The following is a 17,922-nucleotide window of genomic DNA, read 5'->3' as shown; positions in this document are numbered from 1 at the left end:
CTGGGAACCTGGGGGAATTAATAGGAGGGATCCGAAACTCAAATCAATTTGAATTGAATCAGACACGATTCGATCTGTACCCAAATCTAGTCAATGGACCACAGGGGTGATTTGTTTTGTCTCCAAATCACCCGAATCAGCTAGATTTGGGTACAAATCAATTTGTACCCAAATCAGTTTGCATATCCCTAGTATTTTTAGATGAGCCCTTTTGGAACAGGGAACCATATTATTTCTTTTTCTATATAAACTACTTTGAATTCTTGTTGAAAGGCGGTACATAAATATTCATCTTCATCATCGTCCTCCAAAACACACAGACACAAAAATCCACTGACCAGTTACTTTCACGTTACATAGTAACACGATTTCTAATATTTTTAATTTCTTCAATAAATATGCCTACCAGAGTGAACTCCCGCAAAGCAGGTCCTCCCTGCCACTCTTCTGCCCCGTGGTAGATTAACGGAGAGGCAGAGTAGGCATTTGCCTACTGTAGAATTTGAGGAGAGGCAAATACTGCCGCTCCTCGAATTTTGCCACCCCTCTCTTGGGGCAGCAGGGGCTGCAGCGAGGGTGGGCAGGGCAAGGAGAAAGTCCTTCCTTTAAAAAAAAAAAAAAGCGCCACTGCGCAGCAGCAGCAGCAGCAGCAGTGACTGCGTGGGGCAGGGGGTGCGAGAGGAAGGTTCCCCCCTTTGCCCTGTAAAGAATGCTGCTGCCGGCAGTGGGATGGGGCACAGCAGCTGCAGGGAGGGAGGGGGTGGGGCAAGGAGGGGAGAGTCCCCCCTTTTCTCTTTGAAAATGCTGCTGCAGGGCAGGAAGGGGCGGGGGGGTTATTGAGCTCCTTCCAGCTCCCCTCCTCCCAAGTCACTGCATGGGCCTCTCTGCTGTGCAGCCTGTTCTTGACCTTCCTCCACATCATGCTTTAGGAATCTTTGTGAGTTATTCCTCATGTTACATAGGAAACATAGGAAGCTGCCATATACTGAGTCAGACCATTGGTCTATCTAGCTCAGTATTGTCTTCACAGACTGGCAGCGGCTTCTCCAAGGTTGCAGGCAGAAATCTCTCTCAGCCCTATCCAGGGAGATGCCAGGGAGGGAACTTCTGCTCTTCCCAGAGCGGCTTCATCTCCTGAGGGGAATATCTTGCAGTGCTCACACATCAAGTCTCCCATTCAGATGCAACCAGGGCAGACCCTGCTTAGCTATGGGGACAAGTCATGCTTGCTACCACAAGACCAGCTCTCCTCTCCTGTTCTGCGATTTGTTTTATAAGGTTAGAATTATGGCTTGTTTTTTATATCTTCTAATCCATTCAGTATGACTATTCACTTTTGATTTTATATCTGTTTCTTACTGTTCTATTTATATCTATATAACTAGATATAATAGTTGGCCCTCTCCAACCCTAGCACAGCATCCTTCCAGTGGCCGTTGCTGGTGTCTGCCTTATGTTTCTTTTTAGATTGTGAGCCCTTTGGGGACAAGGAGCCATCTTATTTATATATTATTTATTTTTCTATGTAAACCGCTTTGAGAACTTTGGTTGAAGAGCGGTATATCAATATCCGAAGTAGTAGTAGTAGTAGCAGCTCTAATTGGTGTATTTTATGATCTGTAGTCCCCTGAAGAAGAGCTCCACTTGAAATGTGTCTGGACCTACCTTTTAATAGACTGCCAGTGCACCGTTCCCGTTCTCTTCCTTTGTTCCTGTTGGCATGGAGCTTTCCCTGTCATGTGCTTCCTCTATTCATTTTGAAAAAGTTATGCTCCCCAAGTACAATATCTCACCTGATTCCAGGTGTTCTTCATGTGTTCTTCACCCTATCCAGTCTCAGCACAGCATCCCTCCAGTGGCTGTTGCTGGTATCTGCCATATGTATCTGCCTTATTTAGACTGAGAGCCCTTTGGGGAAAGGGGACCATCTTATTTATGTATTTTTTCCTTTTCTGTGTAAATCGCTTTGAAAACTTTGGTTGAAGAGCAGTATATAAATATTTGAATTAGTAGTAGGTAAGCATCAAAACCCTTCTCAATGACACCAGCTGTTTACTTGCAGGATCCTGCATTCTCTTTATGCATTCCCGACTTTCCACAGGAAGGATTTGTGCTCCCAACTTCTTCATTTTTTTTAACTCAGTGCCTCATAGTCCTCATAGATCCATTTCAGGTTTCTTTTGGCAGTATCACCCCATACCTGCCAACATGTCCCTATTTTCCCATTCAGGTGAATGGCAGGCATGTCATCCATTCCCAAATCGACCAGCAGGAAGGGGTAGTGATTGGTGGGTTTGATGAGTCTTGGCAACCTCTTCATCACATTCCAGATGTGCACACTATGAAAACCACACAACTCCCTCAATGATCTCTCAAGTCTGCACACATGTGGCTCCATCCCAGGGGCGTAACTATAATAGGGCAAGTGGAGACAGTTGTCTGGGGGCCCACTGCCTTGGGGGCCCCCAGAGGAAAGTCACATGACTGACTCCCCCAGCTACAAACCTGCCCGGGCTTCTGGGTGACTCTGGGCCAGTCACTTTTCTCTCAGCCCAACCTACTTCACAGGGTTGTTGTGAGGAGAAACTCAAGTATGTAGTACACCGCTGGGCTTCTTGGAGGAAGAGCGGGATATAAATGTAAAAATAAAATAATCATCATCATCCTCCAAAATTGATGAGTGTTAAGGCCTGGAGTTACCAGAACTAGTACCATTAAATGACTTGCATCGTCCACAATTTACAAAACCTTTTAAAAATAATTTAGGATGAAGTTCTTTCTATTGTGGCACATAGGAGATAGATATATAGGTATATGCTTTTTGTTACTACTATTCAGCCTCATTTAAGATTTCTTTACTTCATGAGCTGAGCTTCAGTGCAGGGGAGCTTTTAAAATCTTGTCTCTGGGGCCACTCCAACCTTGCTATGCCCCTGCTCCATCCTTCTCAGTAGTGAGTCACCCAATATCATTACATGCCCTCTATTCGTTAGGGCAGTAGTTGGACTCCTTCCAGTCATGGAGGCTTGGGTGTTTTCCCTCTGTGCAGCATGGGATAGCAATCTTTGTCCAGGTGGCAGTGGGTTATCCTTCATAAGCAGAGCTTTGTACTGTTTGCTTGGGGCCAATGGTACCTGAATATTTCTGATTCTTCTGCTCGTGGGTGTCACATGCTTCCATCTGCTCCCTTCTTTTGATGGAATTACTTCATTTGCTATGGAAGACTCCTCTTGTGGTCATCCCCAGAGAGCTTATTTTGTCCTGTCCAGGAACTCCTCATCTTCCTTGATACTTTTTGGGGAGATAGGTGCCTCAGACCACTCCCACCCCCCACCCCCATCTTCTCTTCCAGCAGGACTTGCGCTTGAAACAGGTTTAGTTCACATTCTCTTCAGTGGGGGGGGGGGGGCGGGATGGCAGGTCACTTGCCTCCTTCCCCTGCTAAACTCCTAAGCAAAACTGCCTTATTTCTATTTCCATTCTCCTGTTTGCGAGCTTTCAGACTTCTGTGCCTCCTAAAGCAATAGTAGATGGTAATGTCTTTCTACAGAGCTAAAACCATTACATGGGATTCCCAGTCTTTTTTGCCAAGTATACCCTCTGTCACAAACCTTCAGTTCAAGTATCTTGTAGTGTGTGTGTATGCGTACACATGCGCAAACACACAAATACCCGCAATTGTGAGTCAGGCTAATTAATTATGCCTGCAATTATGAGTCAGGCTAATGGAGTCACTGACTTACATTCAGCTAAGGTTCTCATGAGTACTCTGATTGTAATTAATGGGACAAATTTACATGTCCTATTCAGTGGCAGCCAGTGGTGATGAGCTGCACGGTTGGTGGGGTGGAAAACAAGACCACTGTGACTTGATATTCCTTGCCACCCCATCCCACCTGCCTTTCCCCGCCCCAAGCCACACAGGCATGTCATTCACCCGGTTGAATGGTAATTTGCTCATTCAACTGAGTGTTGATTGAAATCCCCAAATGGGTGAATGACCAGCTTGCACAGCTTGGGACAGGAATAGAGAGAGAGGCAGGCGATCAAAGGATGTGGCTGTGGTTTTGTTTAAACTGCCCCTGCAGTTTCATTACCACTGGCTGCCACCAGTACTATTAATTCCAATGGGAGCACTCAGTGCCGATTTTCTGAAGGCTGTCAGTCTCTGCAGAAGAAAGCCCACCACAAGCAGGAGCTCTTGTTGTACCAGCAAAGTTGCTGTCAAGATAGGGTTTAACTACTACTGTACTAGCATAACATCACCATTTGAGGCACAGTATACCAACAACTGCCAAAGCATTTGAATGTCACAACTTTGTGGGTTTCTTGCTACTGCATTGGTAAAAGCCACCAACAGAAATCTGTTACATAAACACAGAAGAGGGCAAAGATGAGGAAGAACTAGGAACAGCTTATTGGCATGCCTTCCTCTTTGGATAATTAGACAGCCAACTAATTCAATATCTACACCTGGCATCCATTCCTAACATAATGGAATTGTGACTACCACCCAACAGGATTGTCTTATATTTGAGTCACAATTTTAATTTATTTTTTTTACTCTAGGATACGGATGCTGGAAAATTATTTCTTAACTTTTAAACATTAAGAATCTATAGAATTTATTATATAGAATCTAGTACAGTGAAAATGAAAGGTAGTCTCGTTAGAGCTCCATTCAGTCATAGAGATTTTTCAACTGGCAATCCAAAATACTCTATTGGAGGCCAAGTTGAAGTTTAATTTGTTTAATTTTTAATTGGACATTCAAGGTTTTTTCCCCATCACCCTCTTAAAGGCCTCTGCTCCAAGTCTGAATGTGATAACAAACTTGATTGGATGTTGAGTTTTCCAGTCAAGCATGCTTCTGTGCATGCCCAGGAGTTACAGAAATAAAAATCAAAAAGATAAAGCACACACTAATGAAGACTTGTGTTTTGCTTTTCCAGGCCTAGCTGGATCATGTTTGGTGCGATTCAGCACCATGCCTTTTCTTTACTGCAATCCTGGGGATATCTGCTATTATGCAAGCCGCAATGACAAATCGTATTGGCTCACAACTACAGCTCCCCTTCCAATGATGCCTGTGGAAGAAGAAGGAATCCAACCTTATATCAGTCGTTGTTCAGTCTGTGAGGCTCCAGCTGTTGCTATAGCTATCCACAGCCAAGATGTTTCTATTCCACACTGCCCTGAAGGATGGCGAAGTTTATGGATTGGTTATTCCTTCCTTATGGTATGTCCTCCGTTTACTGATTATGGTACAAGGATCATTTTAACAAAATCATACTTCAGATTCCCATAAGTCTCCTGGTTAAGAAACTGATCAGGTCCATTCAGCATCCGCTGCTCTCAGGTTATTCAGTGGGCCTTATGGTACAAATAGATTTAGGTACTGGCCAAGTTGCTTGGTTGATGGATGGGCTTGCTACTAATTGGAGAAAGGCAGGAAAATTCTCCCTCTCCCTGGAGATCAAAGTATAAAACAAGAAGTTCTAGTATGAACTAATCTGCCTACTTTCCTTTCACTATAATCTTAATTGATAATTACCTTCAAAGTGGAAGTGGGCTAACTTAAAAAGTTAGCCCACTTCCAGCTCAAATGTTCATGCATCCACCATCTTTAATTGGGGGGATGACATCATCACAAACTGTCATTAAGCTGTTCCTACAACTATACCAAATTTGGCCCAAATCAGTTCAGGCATTGCGAAGTTGATAGGGGGACACGCACGCACGCGCGCGCACACACACACACGGAGCTGAGTGATCTCATAAGCTTACTACTCTCTTTTAAAGAGAGTAGGCTAAAAATAAAAAATGTGTTATATCAAAAAAAATCATTATGTTTTAAGCTTCAAGTGTAGAAAAGGAAACATATACCTGGATTAAAAACTGGATTCTTCAAACAAAACAAAGCAAGGCTATGTGTATTCCACAATTCTGCAGAAACATAAAATTTGAATATAAAATCTTAGTGCTTTTTTAAAAAAAATTTAAAAGCATGTTTCTTTCCCTTATTGCTATGAAGACAGTCTTGTTGAGTGAAATGTGTGAAGCCAGGAAGTTTCCTACCTTACATAGCTCCTTACCCCTCTCGATGACTTTCAGAAGCAGAGTGAAGGATATAAAATATATCTGCCAGTTTAATTCTTTGCACAGAATTTGGAGACTTCGTGTGTGACGCGTAAAGCTCCTCTTTAAATGAGTAAAAATGCAAGGCAAAGAAGGATATTGGAGCTGCATATCAACAAGAACTCTCACCACAGAGACAGTAAGGCTCAGGAATAGGTGTTGTATTTTCAGTAAATGACCCAGTATCACCACATAACCAAGTTAACAAAAATTAGATGCGCAGATGAGTCCTTTTTTTAATTGCTGAGGGTTATTTCTGTATGGATAGGTCTCTGCTCCAGTCCAAGGCCCACCACATAGTAAAAGTGAGAATTAGAAGGCAGAAGAAAAAAATACTGCTAGAAACAAGATAGCAGCAGTAGTATAACATAATAAATATTTAACATTTGTATAGCACTTTTAAGTGCTCAAAGTATTTAACATGTAATATCTTGATATCCATGCAATAGTCCTGTAAGGTGAGGATTTGCAGATGGAGGGTTGAGACCAAGGAGACTGACTTGCCTTAGGCCACCTAGTTTAGATAGAAAAGATCTTGATTACGGTCCCAGACCAGCATGAATACAAGTGTATAACAATATACATACAACTATTTTAATTGTCTAAAAATCTAATCCAGTGCATCTACTGTGACTCACTAACTTTAGCCAAGCTTTGTTGTTGTTTGTATGGCAGCTACACAATACCTGACTACATTATATGTCGCCTCAGAACATTTGTCCTATAATAGGAATAATATCTATATATATATTTCTCCTGGGTGTGCCCAGGAGAAATGCGTCCCGGCAGCCCAGCTGATTGGCTGGGCTGCGGGGCGCCTGATTGGTCCTGGCGCACCCAGGAGAACGGCGGCGGCCATGGCTGGGGAGCCAGCCGGGCCCGGCCGCGGAGGCGAGGCGGCGGGCCTGGCCGGGCCCGGCGGCGGCGGCACCCTTGGGCCCGGCGGTGGTGGCGGGCCCGGCGGCGGGGGCACTCTCGGGCCCGGCCGCTGCGGCGGCACTCTCGGGCCCGGAGGCGGCACTCTCGGGCCTGGCCGTGGAGGTAAGGCGGCGGGCCCGGCCGCAGCGCAGGCGGCGGTGGGCCCGGCCGCACTAGAGGCACAGATGCTCTGTGCCCGGGCCCACTAGTGTGAACTATTAGGCAACTGGCATAATATTTATGAGGGGCAAAATCAATGATGCTTGTGGGTCTCAGTAAAAATGTCAGTGTGATGAAACATGACTTGTGTTCTCTCTAGCACTGGTTCCACATGGACAAAAAACATTCCTGGTAGGGAAGGTTTCCTGCCTGGGACCTCCCCCAGGTTTCTTAAAATTATTCAGAGAAAAATAACTTTAAAATCATCCATGTTCTATCTAGAACAGAGTGAACTCAAAATGTAGCAAAATGCCTTCAAATTTCTTTAAAAGCATGTAAGCCAGAGCAGGCACTTAGGGAAGCAGAACGGAGCAAGTTTCCAGCCCAGGTTAAGGTTAAAACAATCAAAATCTAGTTTATTTAAGTAAATATAAAAAGCGGGTTGGTTTAGCAGCAAACAAGGAAAAGTGGTTAAAATGCACAAATGAGGTACTTTCTTCCTGTCTGGTGTTAAGACTGGAGGCTCAATGGCTCTTAGGTCTTAAGTTGCAGTTAACAAACAAAAAACAAAAAACGGTATCATGGTGAACTCTGTATGCTCCTGGGAGCCCTGCAGCATGGACTTGGCTAACAAAACTAACACAAAAGGTGCCATTCTGGAATCGGCAACCCCAAGCAGCCCTCTCCCCTCCTGACACACAAAAACTGGCTGTTTCCTTTATAGGGAAGAAGCTTGCAAATCTAGCAACTAGCACAGAAAGAGATACAGCCAGGTACTAATTCCAATCTTCTACTTTGAGCAATCAGTTCCTAGGATGTTTGCCCACTCCAACACTTATTTCAAAAGCTTAATGTCACTCCCTGATAGTAGCACATCCTCAGACAACTGGAGCATGCATTTGCATGAGGTTTGGGTACTTAAAGACACTGAGAGTCTTTCCTGGCATATTGAAGCACATGCAGATCCGCTGATTCACAACAGGCTGGTGTGAGACCAGAAACACACAGAGAAAAAGTCAAGCTAGCTCAAAATGGCTTTTAAAATTGAGGGAAGTTCTGATATGAAACTTAAATGAATCTTTTGGGCTGGACAAAGGCCCAATGCGTGACACAGAGGATCTCCTTAAAGCGTATTTACTTGAATCTACAATTAGCAAAACCCCACCCCACCCCACCCCAGTTCTTTGATTTTAGAAATTGGGGGATTGTCTGACATTCACACTCCTCTGCCTAGCTCACACCCACTCTCTCCATTGCAAAGGAACCAAGCAGTAGGGCGTAGCAAGGTTGGAGGGGGCCCAGAGACAAGATTTTAAAATGGGCCCCTCGCTGATATACACACACAAACACACTTCACAATATATAGTGCACTCACACTCACATCCCCATTATGAATACGGTGAAAATCTAGTTCACATTGAATCTAGTTTTTTTACTCTCTGCTCCTGCCGATCTCCAAGAGACTCAACATAATTCATAGGGGGTGCAACATGGGCGGGTGGGGAGTCATGTGATGTGCCTCGGGGGGGGGCCTCAAGGCAGTGGGGCCCCAAGACGACTGCCTCCCCTTGCCTTACGTTAGTTATGCCCCTGGCTCTGGAAAAAGCAAGAAGAAGGGAGGGAGGGTTGTGCATATTATTTCCCCTTCTCTCAAGCTCCTGGCGTGGCTGCTCCCAACAGGCTCTCACACACTCTCTCTTGCCTCTCCCCCTTCCCTGCCTGCCTCTCTCTTCCTTCCCAGCCTGTCTTTGCATGACGTGGCACCTTTTCCACATTGTTTCCTTTTCCTTTCTGCTTTTGGGGCAAGTACAACTTGAAATGCACTCAGACTCAAATCTTGGCTGCCTGAGAATGGAGGCTGTGCTTTTAAAGAGACAGCAGTGCTTCTGGCCTGAGTTCTCATGTTCGTGTTCTCTCTCTCTCTCTCTCTGTTGCTCACAGTCGTGTGTGCTTGTCTATTGGTTGTCTTGCGAGGCGAAGGGGTAAGAGCCAGTCAGTCAGATATTTATTACGGTCAATGAACAGCAACAGAACAGAAAAGAAAAAGATACAGTTACACAAGGTATTCATACATTTCTGACTGATATTGTCTAAGTAGAAGTTACAAGAATACAACAAGCCCTAGAAGCTAAAAAGCAAAATTTAGCTACTTTATAAGTCACAGATGGGTCTCTATCATCTAAAAGAAAATTAACATAAAAGTCGACTAAGTGACCTGGAAATTTCACTAACATTGGTAAAGTCAAGTCCAGCCTCAGATCACGATAAAAGCAACATCAGAGAAGGACATGTGGTGTTGATTACTTAATCTCACCAGAGCCAGGAGGACATTGGTTTTGCAACAGAGGTATACACTGGTACCTACCTTCTAATAATGCTGAGGGAAGGGCATTAAATCGGGCCCTAGAAAAAAAAACCAGCAATGTTTAGGCTAGGTAAGAGTTGATAGACAGTACAGGTCTAGAAAGTTCCAGAAAGATGCTGGTACAGGTCTAGAAAGTTCAAGTCTAGGCAACAAGTGCAAATCACTCTGCAGTTCAGGATCCAATATACGCTATTGAATGCTATCTTTAGACTTCTCATGGCCCATAGATTTAGAGAATCAAGTGGGAAGAGCTACCCATCTCAGGAAACTCTACTGAGGCAGAAGAAATTATTGCCTGAGAGCCAGTGCTTACAGGATGGTGTTTCTATACAAGCATGTGCACTTGTGAATCAAGATAATGCTATCCTGCCCTGTAGCTGATAATGCTTGCTCCCTCCATGTATCTGCACAGACGCATATATTACACGGTAGCAAACCTAGCTTTCTCAGTTCACTGTTTAATTTCGTGCTGCTTATGCTATCTTACTAACAATAATGAGGCATATTATTATTATTATTACATTTTATATCCCGCTCTTCCTCCAAGGAGCCCAGAGCGGTGTACTACATATTTGAGTTTCTTTTCACAACAACCCTGTGAAGTAGGTTAGGCTGAGAGAGAAGTGACTGGCCCAGAGTCACCCAGCTAGTATTGTGGCTGAACTCGGGTCTCCCCAGTCCTAGTCCAGCACTCTAACCACTACACCATGCTTGCTCTCATAATATGCACACAGAGCCTGGTTTTTATCTATGCAAAATGAAACATTTCAAACAAAGTGCCCTTGAATGAAATAGATGTTTTGTGATTTAAGTTTGAAGTAGTAACATATCACTTTTCCTCACGTGACACACTAGTAATAGCACGATATCACGAGTACAAATAAAAACTGAACAAAGCTTTACTACACTGTAATAAGTATGTAAAATACCAGGTTGCTGTGAAGGATACAAAGTATAGAAGCAACCAGGTGACACACAGCAATTTGTTCTCAGGAGGCTATGCTTTTTTGGTTTTCCTCATAACGCAGTAGTTTTCATATCAATGTAGGAAAGCCAACATAGGAAGTGTTTTTTTCTCCCTGACTGGCACTGTTAATGAATATTTGGAAACTATTTTATTCTTTGTTTCTGACTCTGCTCTCATTTAGGTCAGTGATAGCACTGCTTCTTCCTGCACAGTTTTATATCTTGTATTTAAACCTGTCTGTGGTCTCTCTTAGCACACAGCAGCCGGTGCTGAAGGAGGGGGCCAGTCGCTTGTTTCTCCAGGGAGCTGTTTAGAAGATTTCAGAGCAACGCCATTCATCGAATGCAATGGAGCTCAAGGAACCTGCCACTATTTCGCAAATAAATACAGTTTCTGGCTTACCACTATTGACAATCAATTTCAACATTCACCCTCAGCAGATACACTGAAGGCAGGGCTCATCCGAACACACATAAGCAGATGCCAAGTTTGTATGAAAAATTTGTAAAACAAAGGAGTTATTCCAGTATGTCTTGGAACAAGTTTACAAGAAAATTTGTTAAACAAAAGTTTTATTCCAGTATGGCATGGAATATCTTGGTGCTTATTTAAACTTGTTACCTCAAAACCTGAATATAAGATTGATGTATTATCTGGAAGAATGAACCACTGTAAATGCTACCACTACTAAGTTGCAGTTTCTGCTACTACATCATTTGCAAGACTAACTTTTGTACTGTTGCAAATAGAGTCTAGTTCACTTGTCTGGCTGAAACAATAGAGATGATTTAATTACCTAACCTACTTGTTGCCAATGTATGCATTTGTTTTGTATAATTATTGAAAACAATGGTCATTGAGTAGTAAAGGCAAAGTGTGCCGTCAAGTCGGTGTTGACTCCGGGCGCCCACATAGCCCTGTGGTTTTCTTTGGTAGAATACAGGTGGGGTTTACCATTGCCTCCTCCCGTGCAGTATGAGATGATGCCTCAGCATTTTCCTATATCACTGCTGCCCGATATAGTACCAGTGGGGATTTGTACCGGCAACATTCTGCTTGTTAGTCAAGCATTTCCCCACTTAAGCCACTTAAGGTGACTATAATTAACATTAAAATGAGTTAGTTCAAAGAGCTGAAATGCAAGTACCATAAAGGGGTACTAAATTAGAATTATGCTCAGGCACTTGTTCAAAGAAACTATCTCTTCTAATTTGTAAGATTTGTCCACAATCTGGCATAAAGTTTGGCCCACTAATTTCAATGTGACTTCAAACATACACCAGACTGTGGTTTTTTGTGTGTTGTACCTCTATTTCAGGAGCACTCTTCTCACAGTTTTGTTTTGTTTTAATTACATAGTATGTTGCTTCATATGCCCATTTGTTTCTGTAGCCTGAAGCATTGCCTTGAGTTGTGTTTTATGAAAGGCGTTACAGAAATTGAACTATACGATAAATGAGCTTTGTGTGCCTCCCCAACTTTGACTGATAACTTGTTTAGAGTGCCAGCCACTGCATCCTGAACAAAAAATGATTATTGGCCCTTCTCCCTGGCCCCCACAATCCAGCAGAAAGAAGCAGGACACTAAGATCAGAGTTCATTTCTCCCTTTATACTTCTGAAGAGACGAGTATGGTTTCCTTGTGCTATTCCCAGATCCCATTCGCAATCAGGCTCTGTCATCCTGTGCCAACAGTCTCTTTGCTGCCAGGGAGCAGCAGCCAAGGGAAGGTGCTTTCAAAACTGAGTTACAACTGAACCACTTGTGGGGCACCATCTTCTACCCACTGTCCCCTGGTACAAGAATAATCAGGAAGGACAAAAGGTGTATTTGCATTTAATAAAATAATTATTTATCTTGCCTACTGCTGGAGTAATTTAATTAAGAGGGGCTAAATATTTGCACATCACCATGAGGTGGCAGGGCCAACGAGGGTGGAGGGAGCCGGTACAAATCATCGGGGCCCAGTGGTCTGGTACAAATCATTGGGGCCCAGCGGTCTGGACGGGGCCCCGGCTGGGATGTATGCATGGGCAACAATAACACTCCTTCAGGGACCCTCGCTGCTACCTCTCGGTTTTCAAGCAAGAAACACAGAGTGCAGCCTTCAGGGAGAGGGAGGGAGAAAGAGTGGCAGGGATTGAGGGCTCCTGGCTGGGCTTAAGGCTAGAGCCGCTGGCGGCATTTCAGCTTCTCCCCGTGGAATCCTTAGAAAGATGAAGGGAGAGGAGAGAATCCACCCCCAAACACACACACAGAGCTTGCTGATGAGCCGGATTCACTCCCCTGCCTGCCTGCGCCTGTGCCCTAAGGCAAGATGTGAAGGAGCAGCAGAGCTGCCAAGAAGGAGGGAAGAAGGAGCAGAAGTAGAGAGGCACACTAGAGTCTTCACCTTTTGTTCAGCTGTGAAGGGGTGAGAGATCAAGAGTTGTCTGAGTGCATACATACATGTGTGAATAGGCCACCTGTACACTCCCAGGGAGAAACCCAGGACACACAGACACGCGCCCACTCCCCTGCTTACTCATTACTCCTCCTCCCCTTCCCCACAGTCTGCTCGACAGCCATGCACCACCTCCTCCCCATGCATCTCTCTGCTGAAGATGAGCAGGGCAGGTTTGTAGTTGCTAGAGAACAGAGGCCCACGTACACACCAGGAGAGACTGAGCAAGGAGGAAAGGCCCTCCCTACCCACTTTCTTAACATATTTTTATACTGTCCAAAACTTACGTCTCTGGGTGGTTTACAACATAGCAAAATAAATGACAATAAGAGATTTTAAAACAGTTAAAATAAATGACAGCAAAAACGTCAAAACATTACAACTATTTAAAATTTCAAAACAAGGTTTTAAAACAATGTTAAAACTATTAAAACAGTATTTAATTAAAAGCCTGGGTGAACAGATGCGTCTTCAAAGATTTTTTTAAAAATTGTCAGAGATGGGGAGGCTTTTATTTCAGCATGGAGTGCATTCCAAAGCTTTGGGGTAGCAGCAGAGAAGGCCTGTCCCCGAGTAGCCACCAGATGAGCTGGTGGCAACTGCAGAGGGACCTCTCCTGATGATCTCAATGGTGGGTTCACTTCTGTGGGGGTCTTCCTCCCTCCCCTCATACTTCGGGGGCTTTGCACCCCACTGCAAAAATGGCTGAGGTGAGCCCCCCCTCCTGTATTCACTTCTTTTTCCTGTAGTAGCCTCCCCCATCACTGCAGTATTTCTCCTTCGATTCTGCCAGCCCCACCAAACCTGTTTTTTTTCCTCCCCCTCCCCTTCTCAGGGAATAAGTGGACACCCATCCAAATATTTCCAGTTTCCCCTTCAGGTGCCTGCCCTACCCCGGACAAAGCCAGACTAGCTTCCATTTGTCAACAAAAGAAAGTTAACATCACAGCCTGAATTCAGCCTGTACTTTCCATGACCTAAGCTTGCAAATGCTTTAATTTAAGCTAATGACATCATTCTTTCTCTTTTATATTCTATTAATGTGTGTGACAGAATCCTTGTCTCTGTTACAGATTCATTCTCCAAAATTCATTTTTAGGGTGCATACTGAGCACTTACTACTGAACAACATTCTTGTGATATGTAGAACGGAATGGTTAAAGAATGGCCAAAAAAAAAAGGTGGCATTAGGATTATAGTCTATTAGTACCTTTGAGTACAGCATCAAGAAGTTCTAGTTTAAATGATCCAGAATAATACATATGCGGTTTTATGACTGAAATGTAAACATTAGTGCCTTGCCTTCTACAACCATTCTTCCAACTTGTGTTTCTTCTTTCCCCATTCTTCTGCTCAGTGCATTATGGTGTCCTAGAACTATCCTCCATATTTTCTTTTCTTATTCCATGCTTCATTTGTGGTGGCAATAGTGTGACACCACAACCTACTACTTGAATGAAGGGGTAAAACTGGACACAAATAAAAAGAAATCATCATAAATGGTCATGTGAGGCCACAGGCTGCAACGCGCAGCAAAAAGTATAATGGGTGTGCTTATTTGTGGGGAGAGATTGGCAGAAGTTCCAATTATATATTGATCTTTTTAGAAGTTGATTAAAGGCAGAACAATACATAGTGGGGTATAGAAATTGAATTATTATTATTATTTATTATTACCACAAAATACATTTTTAAAAACCTCTTACACTTTCACTTCCTAGAGATCAGTTCTGTTATTATCAATCATGTTACCAATCCAAAACATTTAACCCAAACAAATCTGAGCACTTTATGAATATTCCATGCTTCCAATGTTTTTGTTAACACCATTCTGGCCGCTCTCAACATTTAAATCACCAGCACTTTAGATTTTATTTTCTGATTGTCTTCAGTGAGTATTCCCAACAATGTTAGCTGAGAATCTTTAATTTCCTTATTAATATTTTACCCCCTTCTACAAATACCAAGCCCCCAAAAGTTCTAATCCTTGGACACATCCACCATAGATGAAAATATGTGCCCTTCTCATTACACTTGTTCCAACAGAGCATTGACTTATTTTTAGTAATACAGTTGCCAGTTTCACCAGAGTCATATATCATCTATAAATTATTTTAAGATAATTTTCTTTAATTTGGGCAGGGAATTAAAATGTAGATTTAGAAGACCCAATCCTATTCCAGTCCCCTTCATCAATTACTGTTTGTAAATCCTTTCCCCAGACTGATTTCATCCAATGTTGAGAACTTATACGCCAACAAAATAGCATAAAGTTTTGATATTAGTCCTTTGGTTAATTTTTCAAATGTAATAAGTTGTCTTTTGGCTACTTGGATATTTTGTGGGGAAGAGAAAAAGGAATACAATAGTAGCAAATGCAGCCAAGTAAGATTGAAATCTTTTTTTTTTCCTTTAACTATTCCAAGTAAACTAAAATACCATTCTGGTACATCTCTCTCATTCTGACCCAATTATCCTTTACTGAACCCTCCACATATTCCTACACAGAAAGGATGGTCTACAACTACAACTAATATAAATGATGAAATGGAGGGGCATAGGCAAGAGTGCCATTTTCTCCAAATCTCCACAGTTGACCTTAAAAATGATTAGTAGTAGAATTAATAATCGTTTTAATAAAGGTCAGCATGAAATGGTACACTTTAAATTTGTTTTTTAAATTCACCATGAAGTTCCAAGGAGAACCATAACTTAGGTTCTATATTGGCTACTATTCCCATTCCCTATATTCCCATCCCCTATATTGGATACTATTCTCAGCTGTGAAGCTTCGTAATGCATCTTAAGACTGGGTATACTCAATCCACCATCATCTGACTTGGTATGCACCACATTACGAAAGAGCCTTGGCTTTTTATTTGCATGTATCAAGGACAGAAATAGCTTTTGCCATCTTTGGATTGTAGAGGAAGATAAATTAGTTGGAAGAACCTGAAATAGACACAACATGGGTAATAAAAACATCTTAATAAGCAGCTATTCAACCCAAAAAGAGAGTTTGACACAACTTTTAATTTTTTAAATATACTTATTTATTGAATTTCTATACTGCCTAATATAGAAATCTCTACGCAGTGTACAGATTAAAAATATATATAAAATATAAAACATTTAAAATTAATAAAACAGATAAAAATCACAATAGATAAAAATACATTAAAATTTTAAAAATTTGATTTCATTTAAAAGCATGGGAAAATAGGTACATCTTCAGGGTCTTCCTAAAAACAAACAGAGAAGGAGATCTTCTTATTTCAGCAAGGAGCGTGTTCCAAAGCCCTGGGCAGCCACAGAGAAGGCCTTGTCCCGAGTTGCCACCAAACGAGTTGCCACCGGTCCCGAGCTGTCGCCCCGCCCAACTGTTCAGGGGTTTGGAAGTTTGTTTTTTAACTCAAAAAATAAATACATTTTAAGGCACTTACCCCCTCTGAAGGGGTTGTTGGAGGTGGTGGGGGGTCCACGGAGGTTCCCCTGCCCCCACCAGCCTCAATGCAGCCCAAACTGGCCCGTTTGGCCAGCTCTTTGGCCTGTTCAGACCTTCCCCCTTGGCGCGGTGGCCATTTTGGAGGCTGCTGCACCTACGCAATTGGCCTCTGAGAGGCTTCTCTGGCATCTGGAATCTTCCAGAGAGGTAGGAACAGAACCACAGAAAGACAGTGCCACCCAATCCCACCTCCTTCAAGCGACCCAGCAGCATACCATGGTCAATGGTATCAAAAGCCACCGAGAGATCCAAAAGGATCAGCAGAGTCACACTGACTTTGAAAAAAGTCAGCAGCACTGACAGTACATCTGGCATGATGTTGGTGAATAGCAAAGCCATGTTTGTTTCAGTTGCAGACTACTTCTGCCTCCTGTGGAATAAAAAGATGTGCTAGGCTTTCTCTTGGTCTTGGAGTCCTGTGGAAATGGACCTTTGGTTGGCTGGCAAGTTCCATATGAAGCAATGAACTGCTTCTCACACACACTAAGAGGAAGTGTGCTTTGTCAGTTGGAAAATCTTTGGTCATGAAAACATGAACCTCAAACACCTTGCTGTGACCTTCTCCTCCCTCTTCACTCACTTCACTTTGGCCACTGTTGCTCACCATTGACATTTCTGTGTGTTTGTTTATTCTTTTCACTTCCATTCCAAGCTGTGGAGCCTGCCCAAAGTCCATGCCCACTGATCTTTCTACAGTCTAAGCCAACCCCACATGCCCAGTGGCTTCTTTACTGCACTTCTTGAGAAATGAAGTTATCTTTGGCTATTCCCCCCACCTCTAGTTTCAATCTCTTCTTCAAAGCACCACTGTGATCTTTTGGCCTCTTGCCACCACTACCACTGCCACTTGCTGTTGCCATTATGCCAGTGGCTTCTGCTTTCTTTTTTTCAAACAGCTTCCAAAAACTGCCTATGATTCCACTACAAGACAATTGCTAATCTGAACCCTGTGTAAAACAGAACACACACCCCACAGTTCTATCATTCTACTCTTTCTCCTGGAAAGAGTCACACAAAAGTGCCATAGCTCAGTGGAAACCAGTGTCTCTCTGATCCAATATATGGCAGCTTCTTATGTGAACTATGGTGGAAGTTCAAATGGAACAGATCCAGCCACACAATAATATGAAGGGGAGGTAGACGGGGAAGGAGTGTTAAAGAGCACATCAACAAAACCCCACCAAAGAGAACCAATATTAATACAGTGTTCAGTGCAAAAATATCTTCACTGCAGTTCTAGACAGTTCTATAGGGAGGAAAGCTGGTCTTGTGGTAGCAAGCATGACTTGTCCCCTTAGCTAAGCAGGGTCTGCCCTGGTTGCATATGAATGGGAGACTTGGTGTGTGAGCACGTAAGATATTACCCTTAGGGGATGGAGCTGCTCTGGGAACAGCACCTGCATGCTTGCATGCAGAAGATTCCAAGT

General features: G+C 43.1%; 1 protein-coding gene across 3 annotated transcripts in view; it reads left to right on the top strand.

Annotated features, from left to right (window-relative positions):
- COL4A2 (collagen type IV alpha 2 chain) overlaps positions 1-12,407 on the top strand; it is a 253,515-nt gene extending 241,108 nt beyond the window's left edge. For 2 of the 3 annotated variants that reach the window (XM_053283866.1, XM_053283865.1), the window contains exons 47-48: positions 4,953-5,239; positions 10,801-12,407. In XM_053283866.1, coding sequence (XP_053139841.1) covers positions 4,953-5,239; positions 10,801-11,055 — 542 coding nt within the window. In that variant the 3' untranslated portion in view covers positions 11,056-12,407. Of the gene's footprint in view, positions 1-4,952; positions 5,240-9,156; positions 9,278-10,800 lie in introns of all 3 variants that reach the window. The other variant, XR_008313134.1, reaches the window with a different exon arrangement.
- Positions 12,408-17,922: the final 5,515 nt, after the last annotated feature.

Source organism: Hemicordylus capensis, chromosome 1, assembly GCF_027244095.1.
Source record: "Hemicordylus capensis ecotype Gifberg chromosome 1, rHemCap1.1.pri, whole genome shotgun sequence".
Taxonomy (NCBI): Eukaryota; Metazoa; Chordata; class Lepidosauria; order Squamata; family Cordylidae; genus Hemicordylus; species Hemicordylus capensis.
The sequence above is the reverse complement of the archived record's forward strand: the minus strand, read 5'-3'. Positions and strand labels throughout refer to the sequence as shown.